At 34.1% G+C, this 15,812-nt stretch overlaps 4 protein-coding genes across 5 annotated transcripts in view; 2 read left to right on the top strand and 2 right to left on the bottom strand.

Moving 5' to 3' along the window:
• Positions 1–4,271, top strand: part of LOC115241332 (N(G),N(G)-dimethylarginine dimethylaminohydrolase 1) — a 21,374-nt gene extending 17,103 nt beyond the window's left edge. Inside the window, exon 7 of the mRNA XM_029817045.1 lies at positions 3,496–4,271. Coding sequence (XP_029672905.1) covers positions 3,496–3,516 — 21 coding nt within the window. The 3' untranslated portion in view covers positions 3,517–4,271. The remainder of the gene's footprint in view (positions 1–3,495) is intronic.
• Positions 1–6,607, bottom strand: part of LOC115241328 (bumetanide-sensitive sodium-(potassium)-chloride cotransporter) — a 19,426-nt gene extending 12,819 nt beyond the window's left edge. The window contains exon 1 of the mRNA XM_029817033.1: positions 6,172–6,607. The gene's annotated coding sequence lies outside the window, so the exon portion shown is untranslated. The remainder of the gene's footprint in view (positions 1–6,171) is intronic.
• Positions 6,608–8,121: 1,514 nt separating this feature from the next.
• Positions 8,122–10,561, bottom strand: LOC115241292 (ubiquitin-like protein 7). 2 transcript variants are annotated; one of them, XM_029816987.1, is made up of 5 exons: positions 10,200–10,561; positions 9,661–9,866; positions 9,350–9,486; positions 8,555–9,202; positions 8,122–8,258 (listed from the first exon to the last, which is right to left on the bottom strand). In XM_029816987.1, the coding sequence occupies exons 1-4, from the start codon at positions 10,345–10,347 to the stop codon at positions 8,584–8,586; spliced, it is 1,110 nt and encodes a 369-aa protein (XP_029672847.1). In that variant the 5' UTR covers positions 10,348–10,561; the 3' UTR covers positions 8,122–8,258; positions 8,555–8,583. The 2 variants fall into 2 exon arrangements, with proteins under 2 accessions (XP_029672847.1, XP_029672845.1); XM_029816985.1 differs by having other exon boundaries at positions 8,122–9,202.
• A 100-nt stretch (positions 10,562–10,661) lies between these two features.
• Positions 10,662–15,806, top strand: LOC115241291. The gene is made up of 12 exons (XM_029816984.1): positions 10,662–11,202; positions 11,375–11,469; positions 11,539–11,693; positions 11,818–11,948; positions 12,021–12,156; positions 12,227–12,605; positions 12,728–13,263; positions 13,567–13,939; positions 14,033–14,361; positions 14,451–14,685; positions 14,773–15,131; positions 15,213–15,806. The coding sequence occupies exons 1-12, from the start codon at positions 11,124–11,126 to the stop codon at positions 15,226–15,228; spliced, it is 2,823 nt and encodes a 940-aa protein (XP_029672844.1). The 5' UTR covers positions 10,662–11,123; the 3' UTR covers positions 15,229–15,806.
• The last annotated feature ends 6 nt before the right edge of the window (positions 15,807–15,812 follow it).

The raw sequence follows: 15,812 nt of genomic DNA, 5'->3' as shown, positions 1-15,812 counted from the left end.
TATATATATGTATATACGTACATTTGCCTTTTACAACGCATCGTTTTTTCAGATTTACGATTTTCTTACATTTCTTGTTTCATAATCGCGGACGATCCGAGAAATTCATTATGCAATTCAATACCTATATCTTTACCAACATGGCGAATTTTATTTATTGCACTATGAAATATTCATATCTAAAAAAAAATATCGATTTTACACGAATTAATGACCGAACAAAGATAGATATGGGTAAACATTGTCCACGGATTTTCCTCGTAATGTGTATATATTTTAAATATTAATTAAATATTCATTATTTGAAAATATTCTAATTATTAATTATAAAATAGCATAGTTGTGAATGAGCAATGTTCATATATTGTTGTAAATTAATATGTCAAATTTGCTTCCATATGTGATTGCGAGGATTGAAAATTAAAAATAGAGCACTATGCCGCTTCTGCTAAAGATTAGAGCTGGCAGTTTATTCGATTTGACGTAATGCTTTGATTAGACTTAATCAAATATACTTTGTAACTCGCGGAATGTTTATGTCTTTATTATTTATATTACGTTTATAATTGCGCGTCTATGTTTAAAGATCGACTGAAATATCTCGACATGAGAAATAATGAAAGCGTGGAAATTTTGCCAATGTGATAACGAATGAGAAATTTCTGACAAGATACTGAATTGTCGATTTTAGCCACGACAGGGTCCCGATTTTATATAAGATAAAGTTATTTATATAGAACAAGTTGAATGTATCATGTAAAAATCAAACGAAAAATCACAACTAATATTATCAATTCTTTAACAATATATATTATCAATAGAAATTAATTTATTATTGATGGAAATTGATATTTATATTATCCCGACAATTTTCCTTTTTTAAAAAAAACCTGTATGAAGTTCGAGATTAAAGTCTCAGAGGGTTCAAGGTGAAAAGCCACAAAGCGAACCTCTTCGCGTTGACCTTGTCCATTTCACGACAATTAAATAACAAGCATCGTGTGGGTGTGCCAATTATAAAATTACTCTCGCCATTTAACATCGTAAACTCTACACGATTATCTCTAGTCCCTGGTGGGTTAATGCACGAGTTTATCTAATTACCGGACAAACCGCGCCTTTTAACGCACTATTTTCCGTGACACATCGCCTCGTATTTCCACGTGGAAACACGCGTGTGACAGCGATTTCCGGCCCCGACAGTCGAAGTTTTATCGAATCATTGTTACCGTAATTACGACAAATTACTGTAAGTCAGTAATTTATCATCACAAAAGGATCTACGGTTTATGCACTCTCTGCATAAACACGTTATTCTGAACGATATATAAGTTATTTTGAGCGAATCCTGATAGATCTTCATTCCTGGAGTTATAATTATGATGAAGCATTTACATTGTTAATTATGCTATTAGTTATATTATATTCCTTTTTTGTGATAGTTTTAATAACTTTTATATCTTTATATAAAAAAATATATATACTATTCGCGATTTCTTATTATTCGCTATAAATTTCATCGTCACGAAATTTGTTGAAGATATCGATTAATGTAATATGTAATACAAACATAATATACCATGTGTGTCAATCGACGACTATATGCAAGTGTGTCTAATTAATTCGACAGACTGCCGATGTAACATCTCAATTTAAATCGCGTAAATTTCACAAAAAAAAAACTGACGCGATGTCAATGTAATCTCTTCCATCATGACAACCGCGTGATTATTCGCGTCGCGTTAACCGTGAATGCCGATATGTTAATTAGCAGCTAAACAAACGGTACAGTCTTTAAAAAGTACATATGCAAGATCGAAGTGTTTGCCTTCGTCGATGGCGCCTCTTTATTGACAGCCGCCGTGTTGAACAAGCGGATGCGGAATATTGCCGGGAGAGGCTTTTTTAAGACTATCGCGGCGCCCGCAAGACGCAAGCGACGAGATAAATCGTCGACAGTTAGGCGATTTATTCGGTATATTGCATCAATTGCAACATTGCGATGCACCGTGCAAAGATGAACTTCGATGAAGGTGAAAAGAAAAACGCGAACCTACAATTTATATCTAATGTCTATTATCTGATACGAAAAATATTAAAATTTTGTGATTGAAACTCAGTCTCAAAAAATTAATAATTTTTCTTTCTTTCAGAAAATAAATTCTTCTATTGGATATCGACTGCGTTCAAAAAATCATTTAAAAAAATAATTCAATCTTTTTTTGATGTACAATACAATGCATATCTTAAAATGTCGTTCATAATTAATTGATTTTAGTTTCTATTCTACAGGCCCGAAGTAAAACATGATATGCAAAAATAAAATTCATGGTCGTATAAAAGATTTCGACGATTTAGAGTCGGATGATCATCCAAAAACGGATTAAGGAATTAAAAAAATAATTCTCTCGTGAAGCGCAGACGTGACAAAATTATTATACCAGCATATTCTCACGATCGCAGACAATCAATGATAAAATATGCCAATCGCTGTCATAATATCCGAATACATTATGAGTCGCATCCGTGATTTTCAAATAGCGACATGATTTCAAATCATCGTCGTCGTCGTCTTAAAATTGGTGATGCGCGAAGAATATCTAATACCCTCAGATTCCTGAGTAACGAGTTAATCGGAGAGATGTTCAGCAATATATAAGTTTCAGTGCAATATTATAGGTAATTTGGCAATATCCTGGAAAAGATCTAGTCGAATGAACATACATATTTAATGTTTCTTAAAAGAAATTCTTAAAAGAGCATTAATTAGTTAATAATATATAATTATATTGCTTCTGATATTATTATTGCTTCTGATATTATTTTCCTAATCTTAGTTTTAGTATACTTTTCTAACCGAAAAAATATCATTTAATAATATACGTTGATAATTGATTTCTATCTGGTAGATGTGTGCGAAGGGTTTAAAATATAAATGCGCTGAAGAATAGTTTAAACCGGTTTACATTCGGATTTAAATCCATACTTAATTGACGGGAATCTTTATTAAACCGCTTGGAATCACACACTCTCCTTCTGAATTTGCCATCGCACCCGTTGCGAATTTGAATAAACCAGTTTGAAGCGATCTCAAACTGAACGTATATATATTGTGCAATGTTAAACCACATAAAATATATCGGGTTCTCTGAACTGGAATTTTAAGCTAATATTCACAGAAACGTGATGATATTCTGAGAGTTGCTTTTTACATGTAAAAAGCAATTCTCAGAAAAAGATTTATAAAATAAAGCGCATCAACTTGCAATCTACAATTATTCGATAATTTTATCTTAATCACATTAGCATAATTTAACCAATCGCTATTTAAACAATTTGTACACAAATTCCTAGCACATCCTGCGATGAAACTAATATTCTATATCATTCTCGAGAAAGATGATAATGTAACATATGCTAGTGCTGTCCTATTCTTAGCCATGACCTGCAAGTAAAATAATCATTTATAGTGCAATTGAAATTATAAACTTTCAGGCGAATACGACCTTTCGATAATAGCTACGTGGCTTTCGTTAGATGCATGATGCATGCCTGTCTGCACTTTTTTTTTACGAAAAAAAAAGTGTTTACTCATTGCGATCAGCGAAGCGTTGCGAGCATCATCCGGGAGACTTGACCATCATCAAAATCAAGAGAGACATTTTTATTGACCAATTTATTCCTATCTGCCTTTTATATGGTCTGCCATACGTTCGACAATATCGCGATTTATTAATAATATTACAAGAGCCTGTAATCTATTAATGCTAAAACACGAGGTACAAAATATTTTAACTTTTAATACAAGAAATTATTTACATCATAAAATCATAAAGCATTATACAAGTTTGCAAAATAATTTGAAAGGAAATAATAATTTTAGATCTATAGTAAAAATTACTATTTTTATTATATAATTAGTGTGATTGCCTAAATCAAGCATGCGCAATCAGAAATCAACATGCGGTTCTATTGATAAGAGCTAATCTCGGAAGGTTTAATTACACCGGTGATGTATAATCGGCTTCGGAAATTCTTAAGACTTGAAGAATGCCACGATTACTTTGTAGAAGAAGAGGGAGAAAAAAAGAGAAAAAAATATAGACGTTCAAGGAACTCGAGGGAATCATCCGTTCTATTCGCGGCTGCTGCTTTTTGCGCTTCCTTCCTTCGCATCAGCTGATCGAATTCCTATCGTAAAACATCCATATGAAATTTATGTACGTATGTTTAAAATATTCTGGAATAATTCTAATATTTTAAAAATGTCCTTTCATTATAATCGAAATTAACTTGCTATAAATCATATTTCTATTTAAAAATTCTATATAAAATTCATCTTCTGTGATTCTTCTCTCTTAAATTTATGCTATCGTAAGTAAAAAAAAAAAAAAAAGTTGTGACAAATTCTAGTAATCTATTAAGACTATGACTAATCGATTAGTAATAACGCGTCGTATTTCCATAAATAAATATAATGAAGAAAATATATTTTCCGAACATGAATTACGCGAAAGGTGTTAATAAAACATCATAAAACATCATAAAACATAACTTTGCCAGAGGTAGATGTAACTCTGTCAGAATAGCCATATTTAGTTTTAAATGCGCAATGCTAATCCGATGATACGTATACGTATATGGACATGAAATATGACGTGCCATTAAGATGGATCTGTATAACAATCTATCGATTCGAGTTTATCCTCACCATTCGTTTCGCCGAAGGTAAGCATCTTGGATGTTGCCTCTAATAAAAAATAGTGTCCTATTCTACGTAGTAATTTTACGACCTTTCGCTCGGCTTTGTCCACCTTATAAAAGAAGGCCGAGTGCATATTTTATTTCATGAAACGATTTGACAAGCTTTCGCTTTGCTCCTCAGATTTGGCCTCTTTGCTCGAAGGTCGTATTCGAAATCATTTTGCTCTTTATATATCAATTTTTTTCTTTAACTTTTAATTTATTCTGAAGGCGCGAGGCGCCGATTGAAATTTACGAAGACAGTTTCGCGGAACAAGACGATAGATCTCTTCTGTAACATCAGAATAATCTACGGGAAAAACAATCAGAGAGGATACCGTTTCTCGGAATTGTTGATGCTTAAAAAAAAGCGAGATAGCATGTCAATTGCATTAAATATTTTATTTCATTTTATCTCGGAATATCTTATATTTTACTCTTTTATATTTCTCCTCAACATATTCTAGATGAAAATTGATGATAAGATAAAATGTACAGTGCAAAAAGGTTCTCCTCGTTGAAAGAAAAGAAATTGATATTTTTCTTAAAATTGTGCCAAATAAAAATCGAAAGGAACAAAACAAAATATAAGAGACAAAGAATCACTGCGCGAGATCATCTCGCGGAACAGAGGTTGCAGAAGAGACGAATGAACCTTTAAAAACTGACGGCTTAGCAACGCCGACCGATCGCGAACGGTGCCGCGGCCTTTATTGCGAATGCGAACATTTCCATGCAGGGCCGGTGCAAGGCTAAAATCCATTGCTATTTTTTTTATTTTTGCATCAGACAATACGCGGACAATAATAAAAAAAAAATATATATCCGAGAGCGAACTTCTTTCAATCGTTTAAAATTCAATACAAAATATTTTCTCTTACTAAAAGAACTTTTATATCGCAAATTATATCATTTATTAGCATCATTATTCTACTAATTTCAAAAGAGATGGAAGATGCATGTGTAAGCGGTGATTTTTTATACGTCTAGGAACGGATTCTGATAAGAAATGATAGACCTAATCGTGGAAAAAATTGTCTAAAAATTGTACCGCGATTTAAGAAAAAAATGAAAAATTGATTAAAATATAGAGCGAGAGCTACAGAAATTCGTCGTATGTGAAAGACGTCCGTAGATGTTTTTAAACCCGTCCCTGCTCTCGCACGCGACCGGCTCGTTTGGCCGCAGACAACGCGCCCACCCCGGCAAAATCGGAGAGACCGCATTCTCGAAGCCGCTAAACGCGGCTGTCGGAGACCGGTCGTTCCCGTCCTCTTCGTCGTTTGTAAACTCGTGATCCTTGCTAACGTAAAATCCGCGAAGAGAAAGAACGAAGAAAACAAATTCTGATATTCCTGTCGCATGTTTACGAAATAAGAACCAGAGGTTGAACATTTGACGTTAAACAAGCGGTGAAAAAAAACTCACGCGTTTTTGACTGGTGACCTTTTCGTTCGTTGAAATCACGTTCTGTAAGCGCGCAGGATATCCAAACGAGATTAGAGTCTTGATTTTCCCATAACCTCTCGCACCATAGATCTGTCGCACGTGTCGTACTTTATCCAGACAACGAGCTTTTTGAAAGAGCCATCGCGTCGAAATGACGAGAAAAGCGGTTTGGATCCTTTTTCACGAATTTCTCCTGTTCCTCTAGCGATAGACACGTGTTGAGTGTATCTCTGTATGTCAGACGTCGCGAACACGTGCTACTCGTGTCGCGCACAATGACTGCGAAATTAAAGCACGCTCCGGAACAGCACGTCTAAACCACTCGAAATCCCGATTCCTACTGACGGACCGTTGCACAAATCCCCTTTTACTTATGCGTCTCGCACACGCTCGACCCGCTTCGAAGCGTGAGCGCGCGTGGACCGGCAACCGGCATACGCACCAACGCAACGCAGTATTGTATCATGTATATGTTGCACCCCCTGCAATTGAAACTGCTTCATTCCTTTCCTTTTTTCAATACGAAAATAACTTTTGCTATTTATGCAATCTGTAGATATAATAACTAATGCTAAATAGATTTATATAATTGATACATTGACAAATCATAATGATACGAGCCTCTTAAAAGACAAATGATCATGCCACTTTTTGTAAATTTTATCTTTCCACGACATCATGTTAGATCTTATTAAAGTTTATATAAGAGGCTCATATATAAATAAAATTATAGAGCTATTATATATGTATATGTGAATAGAATAGAGAAAAACCGGGACAGAAAAAGAAAAGGAAATCCTAGGACATTCAGATTTTTCTTTTATGATTCGATCATTCGCTAAAATACATTGCAGAATATCTTAATTTTTTAAAAATAAATATATATTTTTTGCTAGAAAAGGAATTGTTCTATATATGATTTTTAACTGTAAATATCATGCCAATTATATTGAATGTACTTATTATTGAATATTCTATAAGTTTTCTTCAAAAATATGTACACTCAAAAATAATTTATCTAACAAATCCTTTTTATGTTTGTGTAAAATTTGCTTCAACTGCCGATAAAAATTATTAAGTTCATATTTTTGCATAATCAATCTATATAAATCCTATAATTAGAATTATTAACAGTGTTATTATATTCACAGATAATTACTGCTAATAGCTCTTAATGGTCAACATTGTGTGTCTTCGATTTAACCAATCTTAAATCTCGTGTAAATAATCAGATAAATCTTAATCTAACGTCACTTATAAGACACTTAAGACTTTAAGAACACTCAAATGATGATACGCCAATAGTACTTGCAGATGTTAATATCTATGCACAATTGTATAAATTTTCGCGACTCATTCGATTTCGCATTAACGCATACGTCACTGCTAATATATGCGTGACGCATTTATTCTAAGAATTTTTGGCACATCTTATATACTGAAGCGTCACCCCACATGGCTCACACATGTGTTGAAAATCTTCTATTATAATTTCTGTCTTATATTGCACACATTTCTTTGTTAAATAAAATTTTTTTCATATATATAAGAACGGGAAAAATTATATTAAGGCATTCTAAAAAATTAGTTATAGCGATTAATATTTTAAAAAATTATCACATCAATATTAAAAATTTTATTAAATTATATGTATGTGTTATACGTCGTTCATTTTTCAAATCATTATGTTAAACTTCCGCTAAATCCCTGATCACACACGCGTCTTTGTTATACTATGTAAAATTGGTTGTTCGTACATAGGCGCGTTAAAAAGAACTGAAAGAGATAAGGTATCAATAGTGATTAGAATTTAGAGATAGCTACGGCATAAATGACATGGGTCACTTATATTACAACAGCATATTAGCACATATAGTGCAGGAAAAATAATTTGTGAAAGTCAATGTTTTATTTAAACGAGACAAGATATAAAATTATCGAAGATATAATTGATACATAATTATTAACACAAAGTATACAATTTTATTTAATATGATAAATAATATTGATCTTTCCGCATATCATGTATTTTTTTGCAAAAAATGCTGAGTACATTGTATTTAGATCTGAAAAATTAAGATAATCTTCAAACAAGCTCTTGAAAGATGGAAACGTTTTATAGATTCTACTATATCAACGAAGACAGTAAAGGTAGTGAATGATATATACAATCTCATCAAAAATTATATAAAAGACACAGCTTTTCTCAAGCAATAATTTTCACACTTGTACACATGTTTTAACAGCTTATATACATATAGTTTAATTGATTCTCACTATACACGGAATATTGCAGATATCTAGAATGAGATATCTAAATATTTTAAGACACTTTCTATTTATACAAAGTATAATCACTTACATATCTCGTCTCATTGTTGTTGCTGCCCATTAATTATCATTGAAACCGCTAAATACGAGTTCAATCGCCGCCTGCACATCACCGTTGGTAAACTGCAGTGCCTGAATGTTTACCGTATCATCTTGGAGACCCATCTCGTGCATCTGCGCCAACTGCCGTTGCAAGTCATTAACCGGCGGTGAAAATGGCGGTAACATCGGTGGCAAGGGAGCCACCGGAGATGCGGCTGCTTGCTGCGAATTTGGATTGGTCGCGATCGCGGCCTGTCTCATCGCTTCCATAAACATTTGAGATGTAATCACGCCGATATTCTGGTTGCCAGTTACGGGTTGATTGACGCTACCGGATGTGGAGGATGGCGGATTGTCCGGCCGTTGCGACGTCTGCGAATTTGCGGCCGCCGGTATGTTGGGGAAGCGCAAGTTGTTATCGTTTACAGGATGCGTGGCGAAAAAGTGTGCGATGTCACGCGCCATCTCCTCTTCGAGGCTCATGTTATCCACGCTGTAAGAACGCGCGGTTGTAGGCTGTGAACTGGCCACTGAAGTGCTGGAGGAGCCGCTGGAAGCTGTGTTTTGCGCTTCCTCGTGCACGGCAGCCGCAATGTTCTGCGCCGCCTCGATCAATACCGGATGCAACTCTGCGATTCTGAATATGTGCGAAAAAAATTTGAGTTCGTCGCGCAAATTTCATATGAATAAAGTATGAGATAATATATATTTTCTTGATGACAATTTTTGCATAGAATTGCTGAATATGTTAGCTGATGCAAATTAAAATCATATATCTAATTACCTTTTAACAGTATCAACATCTGTGAAATGTGCCATTAAATCTGGATCCTGTAGCATAGCTATGGCGACAGAATCTTCGTGCAATCCAGGAGAGGAAGATATAATATTATCTATCACCTCTGGTCTTTTACTTAAACGCTGAAATATATAAAAATATTTATTTATAGTTTCTCTATTAATGTTCGATGATAAATTATAAAGAATTATTATTTGATATGATTTATGATCATGATATGGTTTATAAAGAAATGAGAAACATAAGACAACTAAGCAGATAAAAGTTAACAGAAAAATTATTTAAATAATACTTACATGCAAAGCGCTTCTAAATGCAGGCATCTCATTAAAAGACTTAAATGCTGATGCCAATTGTAAGATAGAATCTTCTGATATATATCTATTTGGTGCTGGCGATTCTGGTTCCTTTTTTTTCAGTGCATGCACCATCGATCCATTTTTCAATCCAATAGATTCTACTGTTGCATCATCCTCAAGTGTAAGTCCACAATAAATAAATTCTGAAGAAAAAGGAAGAGAGAGAGATAAGTATTACTATTATTTAATATTAGATTTACATTAATCAAACATTTACATCAAAAATTCTAATTTTCAAGTTCATTAGGCGTTAATATTTCATCAGGAAAAAAATATAAAACAAGACTATCATTTTTTTCTAAAATCTTTTAAATACTCTATACATAGAATAATTTTAAGTGATATATTTCTTGAGATATATCTTAAATATAATAGATCCAAAAAATCTGACGTGTTGAAGAGTCAAGATTAAGTAACAAAGATTTTAAATATCCTATAACAAAGACCAATCTTCAAATAGTGCAACATCATTTTACCTAACGAATCCTTGGACAAATTCCATCTTCCCGCGGCTTCCCGTTTTAGTTCCTCCACTTTCGTTTTCAGATTTATGCCACTCAATGTGATCGGCATAATCATCTCAGAATTTATTTGTATTCTGAATAATAATTCTATGGTCATCATAATTAAATAGATTCAAATTCACAATATGTCACTACTCGATTACGTCTTTTATATAATTCTTTAATATTTTATTTAATAACTTTTTAACCAAATTGCATAATCATTCGTTGGATTTTCTTCTTGCACGTTGCACGTTTTATCATTCGTTCTTAAACACAAATCAACGTATAAACAGTAGTGCAAATTCATGTGCGCGCAAGTTTATTATGACAGACATGATGAGTCATAGATAAAATATCGAATAAAGTTGTGGATGCTACTTAAAAATTTTGGAACGATTATCCTAGGAAATTTCGCAATGTTGGGTTTCCTGCCTTTTCTTCTCTAGCAAGGGAATTTCTTACAAAATGGTTGGAAGACATGACGTAAATAAACGAGAGGAAAAAATCAGATATAAGCTTCCTATTCGAGTTTTTTTTTTATCGCGCATTCGAATTTTCTATTATTTCATGCTCGTATGACTATACATGACCTATACAAACGCAAAAATGCTTTTGAGATAATATAGGATTTATAACATCAAGTAATCTCATCAATTTTCATTGATAACGCATTTGAAAAGGCGGTATGTGGCAAGACTGACGGCGGTTGTCATGTTACATATACACGTATACACCATCCGACACCGCATCGGACCGCTATGCTATGCGAGATCGACGATATGACCGGCGCGATTTCTGACAGCTGACAGCGGAATAATACAGAATAATATCCCAACGATGCCAGGCGACGCGCCGCCCTGACCCTCGCAAACTGCAGGTTGAATTCGAGCAGAGATGCAAGGAATTTGCGAGAATATTCGCACGGCGATCGAACACGGACGTACTGACATTATCAGATCGCTCTTGGACGCGTGTATGTATTGCAAACGTGTCAATACGACGAAGTGTTTACGATGCGAACATTTTTCATCCCGCGTTAATACATGTTCGCATGGTCGCACAAAAGTTCCGTTGTATTGGTGTTTGGATTATCGATCTTTCTATTATTTGTTTCGTTGTTTATATCATCGATCTTTCTGTCATAGGTGATAATGGTAATGCAACAGAAGGCATTACGAAAGATAAGATATTAAACCAACCGGTTTTGGAAGAAGGAACTTTTTTATCATATGCCTCAAAGGTTTGTAATATATTCCACCAGTTAATTTTTTTAGATTTTCTAATTAAATTGTGTTTTCTTTATGCTTAGATCAATCAAGCAGACATTGTGCGAACACTCTTAAATTGCGGTGCTGATCCAGCTGTACAGAATGCAAATGGACATAACGCAGTAGATGTTGCTTCGAGTGATGCAATACGACGTATTTATATAGAGGAACTGTTAAGAGCAACAGCTGCTTCTGAGTATGTAAATACTTATTACAATTAATTTTAAAATGTTTTTTTTTTTCTTTTAAATAAAAAGTATAGATAGCTCCTTGTGTTAATTACAGCATTAGATACCATGGCCATGTACTTTTTTTTATAGGGTAGATAGAGTGGTGCAATTGTTAGATGCTGGATTAGATGTTAATTCATGGGATTCGCAAGGTAGTAAAAACACACCGTTACATTGGGCAGCATGTTACGGAAACAAAGAAATTATCACGTGTTTGCTTGGTAATATACAAACCAGATATGATAGCTCTGTGGCTCAATAAGGTTTTTTATTATATTAGCATCTTTATATAGATAAAGGAGCCGATGTAAATGCCGAGAATGGTTGTGGCGCAACACCGTTACATGACGCGGTGAATCGCGGCGATGTCGCTATCTGTCAGGAACTATTACAGGCTGGTGCAAATCCTCACATACGAGCTACTAAAGGGTGTGCAGAGTAGATTAATCATGAATATATCTTTTTCATATATGTATTTGCAAAGGAAATGTTTTTTCAGAACGTTTACGGGGAAAACGCCGTACGACCTTTCCAGAAAGAAGCAATCTCTACATTGTTTCTTTCAAAGATTTATATCAAATTTCTTAAACGAAAACGAAACGATGCATAGTCCTACTACATCATTCACAGAGACAAACTTTTGCCAAAAAAGTCTCTCGAGCAATATGAGTCAACTGTCAGTCGAATCTAACAAGTCTTCGGATCCAGTGTACGATGTGCCTTCGCGTGACACAGGCACAGATAGTCCTAGCAAATCTAACGCCGATAAAGGAACCATATATAACTTGTTGTGGCCACAGCCAAAGGCTGTGATTGAATTGAAAAACTTTACAGCTCCATTTATTGCCGGAAAGGAGCTTTTTATATCGATAATACAAGTAAGAAAAGATATATTCATTTCTCTTTTTCGAAATTATAATCTGAATCTTTATCTTGTTGGAATTTTCTGCAATTTTATTTTATATTAAATTTCTTATTGCGCGTATAATTTATTTCCTAGGGAAGTGAATCTGTACATAAAATATTAGATGTGTGGGAGGTCAGTAGAACTCATTTACTCGAACTGGGTCACGATGTAAAAATTGGCGAAGTGCAACCTAGTTGCGGCAAACTGCTCAACGACAATACGATAGAATGCACTGTGAATAACAATCTATTTAATATTACGGACGGCTATCAATTGCATATTACGCAAAACTTCATTAAAGTGAGCGCCGGAAGTTTAGTGGGGCTGCATTACGCGGTCTGCACATTTGTGCAGATTCTACGTCTGAGTAAGAATCGGAATAGATCGGAGCTGTGCGAAATAGAGCCCGTCTTTATAAAAGACGAGCCGAGATTCACACATCGCGGTTTGCTGTTGGACATCTCACCCAGAGGACGTATACCGACCCTAGAATACCTTTTGCATATTATTGATCTACTGTCGTCGTTTAAAATCTCGCATTTGCATCTCTACTCCAGACTTATACCGAATTGTGACTGGCAGCTCTGCTACTCCAAGTCTGAGATGGTAACACTGGATAGATATTGCAGGTACAATTACATGTTCGTTAGAAAAACCGCGCGCGCGCGTAAGATTATCGTTCTCAAATAGATTCTAATATTTTATATAAACTTAATTATTGTGATTATTATTATTTTTTCTTTTAATTTTATCAATCTATGTTTAATAATTCTTCTCTATAACTATCTTCTATATATATTCAATTATTATCTATTGTGTCATTATTTTTCTAAATATTTATTTTTTAACCCTTAACAATTTTCCGCTCGGCGATTACATAAAAATTAATATTTTCGTTATATATAATAATTAAAATACATTAATTTTCTCAGGGATCGGCATTTAGATATAGTGCCCACATTGGATGTCGATTCTAACGTCGGCCAGCATCACTTGACCCAAATGTGGCCTATCTTTCAAGAATTACTTGCGGTATTTCCCAGTTTGAGTTACGTTCACGTCGGTCCACGATTAGCGAGTTTATTAGTGCAAGCTGACAATTTCGACTTGAACGCGTCTGTTAACGATACAATCGAAACGGATATGTCGGAAGTATTCAAGTCCTATTCGTGCCTTCAAGAACTCTGGCATATTCTCAATCTAAGCGCGAACACAACTCTACTATTATGCTCCAATGGCCTACATTCTAAACCCGAATTCCACAATATTCCCACTAATATTATACTCGTTGAATACGGATTTCAGGTAATATTACATTTTTTTTCGCGATTTTCAGTGATAGATTCGTAGAAATGTTTATAAAACTTATGCGACATTTATTAAATATTTGTGTTACAGGCTGATTATGATTTCTCCGAATGGACAGAAGCGTTCAGAGTAGCAGGTGGTAACGTTTTACCAAGCTCTGGTACGGCTAGTTACAATAGTTTAGCGGGATGCCCGGCGTCAACATATGCTAACACGAGGAACGCGATAAAGACCTCTCTAGAGCAGAATTCGATCGGTATCGTTGTCGCACATTGGTCGGGTAGTCATCATCTTACACCGCATCCTTTCGCATGGATCGGTTATTTAGTGGCGGCTGGTTTAGCTTGGAACCCAATGACGGAAATAGACTTGGGTCCTGATGATAATTATGACATGCCTGAATTATCTGCATCAATTAGGTAACAATCGTCGTAAAAGTTATAATTGTACATCATTATCAAATACATTATTGCTTACTATGCTTAATAAAATAATTGTGTCACTTTAGGGAAAAATGTATCACGAAATTATTAGACATACACGTGTTTCAAGACTCGGAGTTTAAAATCGGTAGCGCGATACTAGAGTTAGGACGTTTAGACACTTTGGTATTAACATTAAGCAAAAATCAGGCAGTTAAAGACCTGCAACAAATACCAGATAATCGCGGTTCCACATTATATAGATTATTAACTGATCCAGATAATGTGAACCTAGAATATCTCTCAACCGATCTATTCGCTGTAAGTAGCTCGTTTAAATATAAATCTTAATATTTTAAGAATGAATAACACGAGATAAAATAATTACAAGCAAATTACTGTTTGCAGAAAATGACGAAGCAAATTAAACGAATATCCCATTCCTTGTACGAGGCGAACTTGTCCTCCAAATTCGCATCAATGGAGATACAGGAATTGCAACTGACCTCCGATTTGATGCTAACGGCATGCAAGATCGGCAGAACTTTGATCGGAGTCGGCGTAAATCCGAATAGTAACATGGGGCTCGCAGTCATTAATCTAGGAGTATCTAACTTACCGCCTACTTTCAGAACTGACGTAGCAAACAAAATGTTGGCTCACATAGAGCAATACAAAGGCTCTTGGTTGCAAAGACATTTGCCACAGGGTCTTCAGAGCTCTTTGCTAGTTTTAACTAGTGCACTGCATAGATTTGTGCCAGAGACGTAAATTTTTTTCTTTTTTTAAGGACATAATATTTTTTATTTGCATCGAGCATTTTAAAGAACACAAATGTTTATTTTTAGAACAAGTTTCGTTTGAAACGTTAATCGACAAAAGACTGCAATGTAAAAATATATGGTAAATGATAACATGGTAAATGAAATACATATAGGATTCTAAGATAAACTCGAAAATTGGTTACATTGAGAGCAATATGTACTTGGATATTTACATATTATTATATTGATTATTGTACATTCACTATGTAATATCATTTCCTGATGTTTGATTGGCTATATTTACTATGCTTGAAGAAAATAATAACTTTTTGTTAAGAAAGCAATTTTATTTGTCAAAAAATTTCAAAAAAATTTTTATTTTAATAAATGTACATTTATTAATTTTAATAATTTGTGAGAGCCATGATTGATATAATTAAAACGGCAAATTATATATTTGATGGCTATATCATTTATTTCCATATGGACATATGTGCAAATGCGAAGTTTGAAATTATTTTGCAATGAGGTAATATATTTTTTATAATATCAACACATTTGATACAATTATCTTATAAGAAATATATATATATAATTCATGCAATAAATAATATTAATTCATAATGGTTAATTATTTTTTAGGAAGGATAATAAAACTTCCTATCATTATGAAGTAATATATAT

Source organism: Formica exsecta, unplaced genomic scaffold (genome assembly GCF_003651465.1).
Source record: "Formica exsecta isolate Colony F162 unplaced genomic scaffold, ASM365146v1 scaffold475, whole genome shotgun sequence".
NCBI classification, from domain to species: Eukaryota; Metazoa; Arthropoda; class Insecta; order Hymenoptera; family Formicidae; genus Formica; species Formica exsecta.
This window is presented reverse-complemented; position numbering and strand designations above follow the sequence as displayed.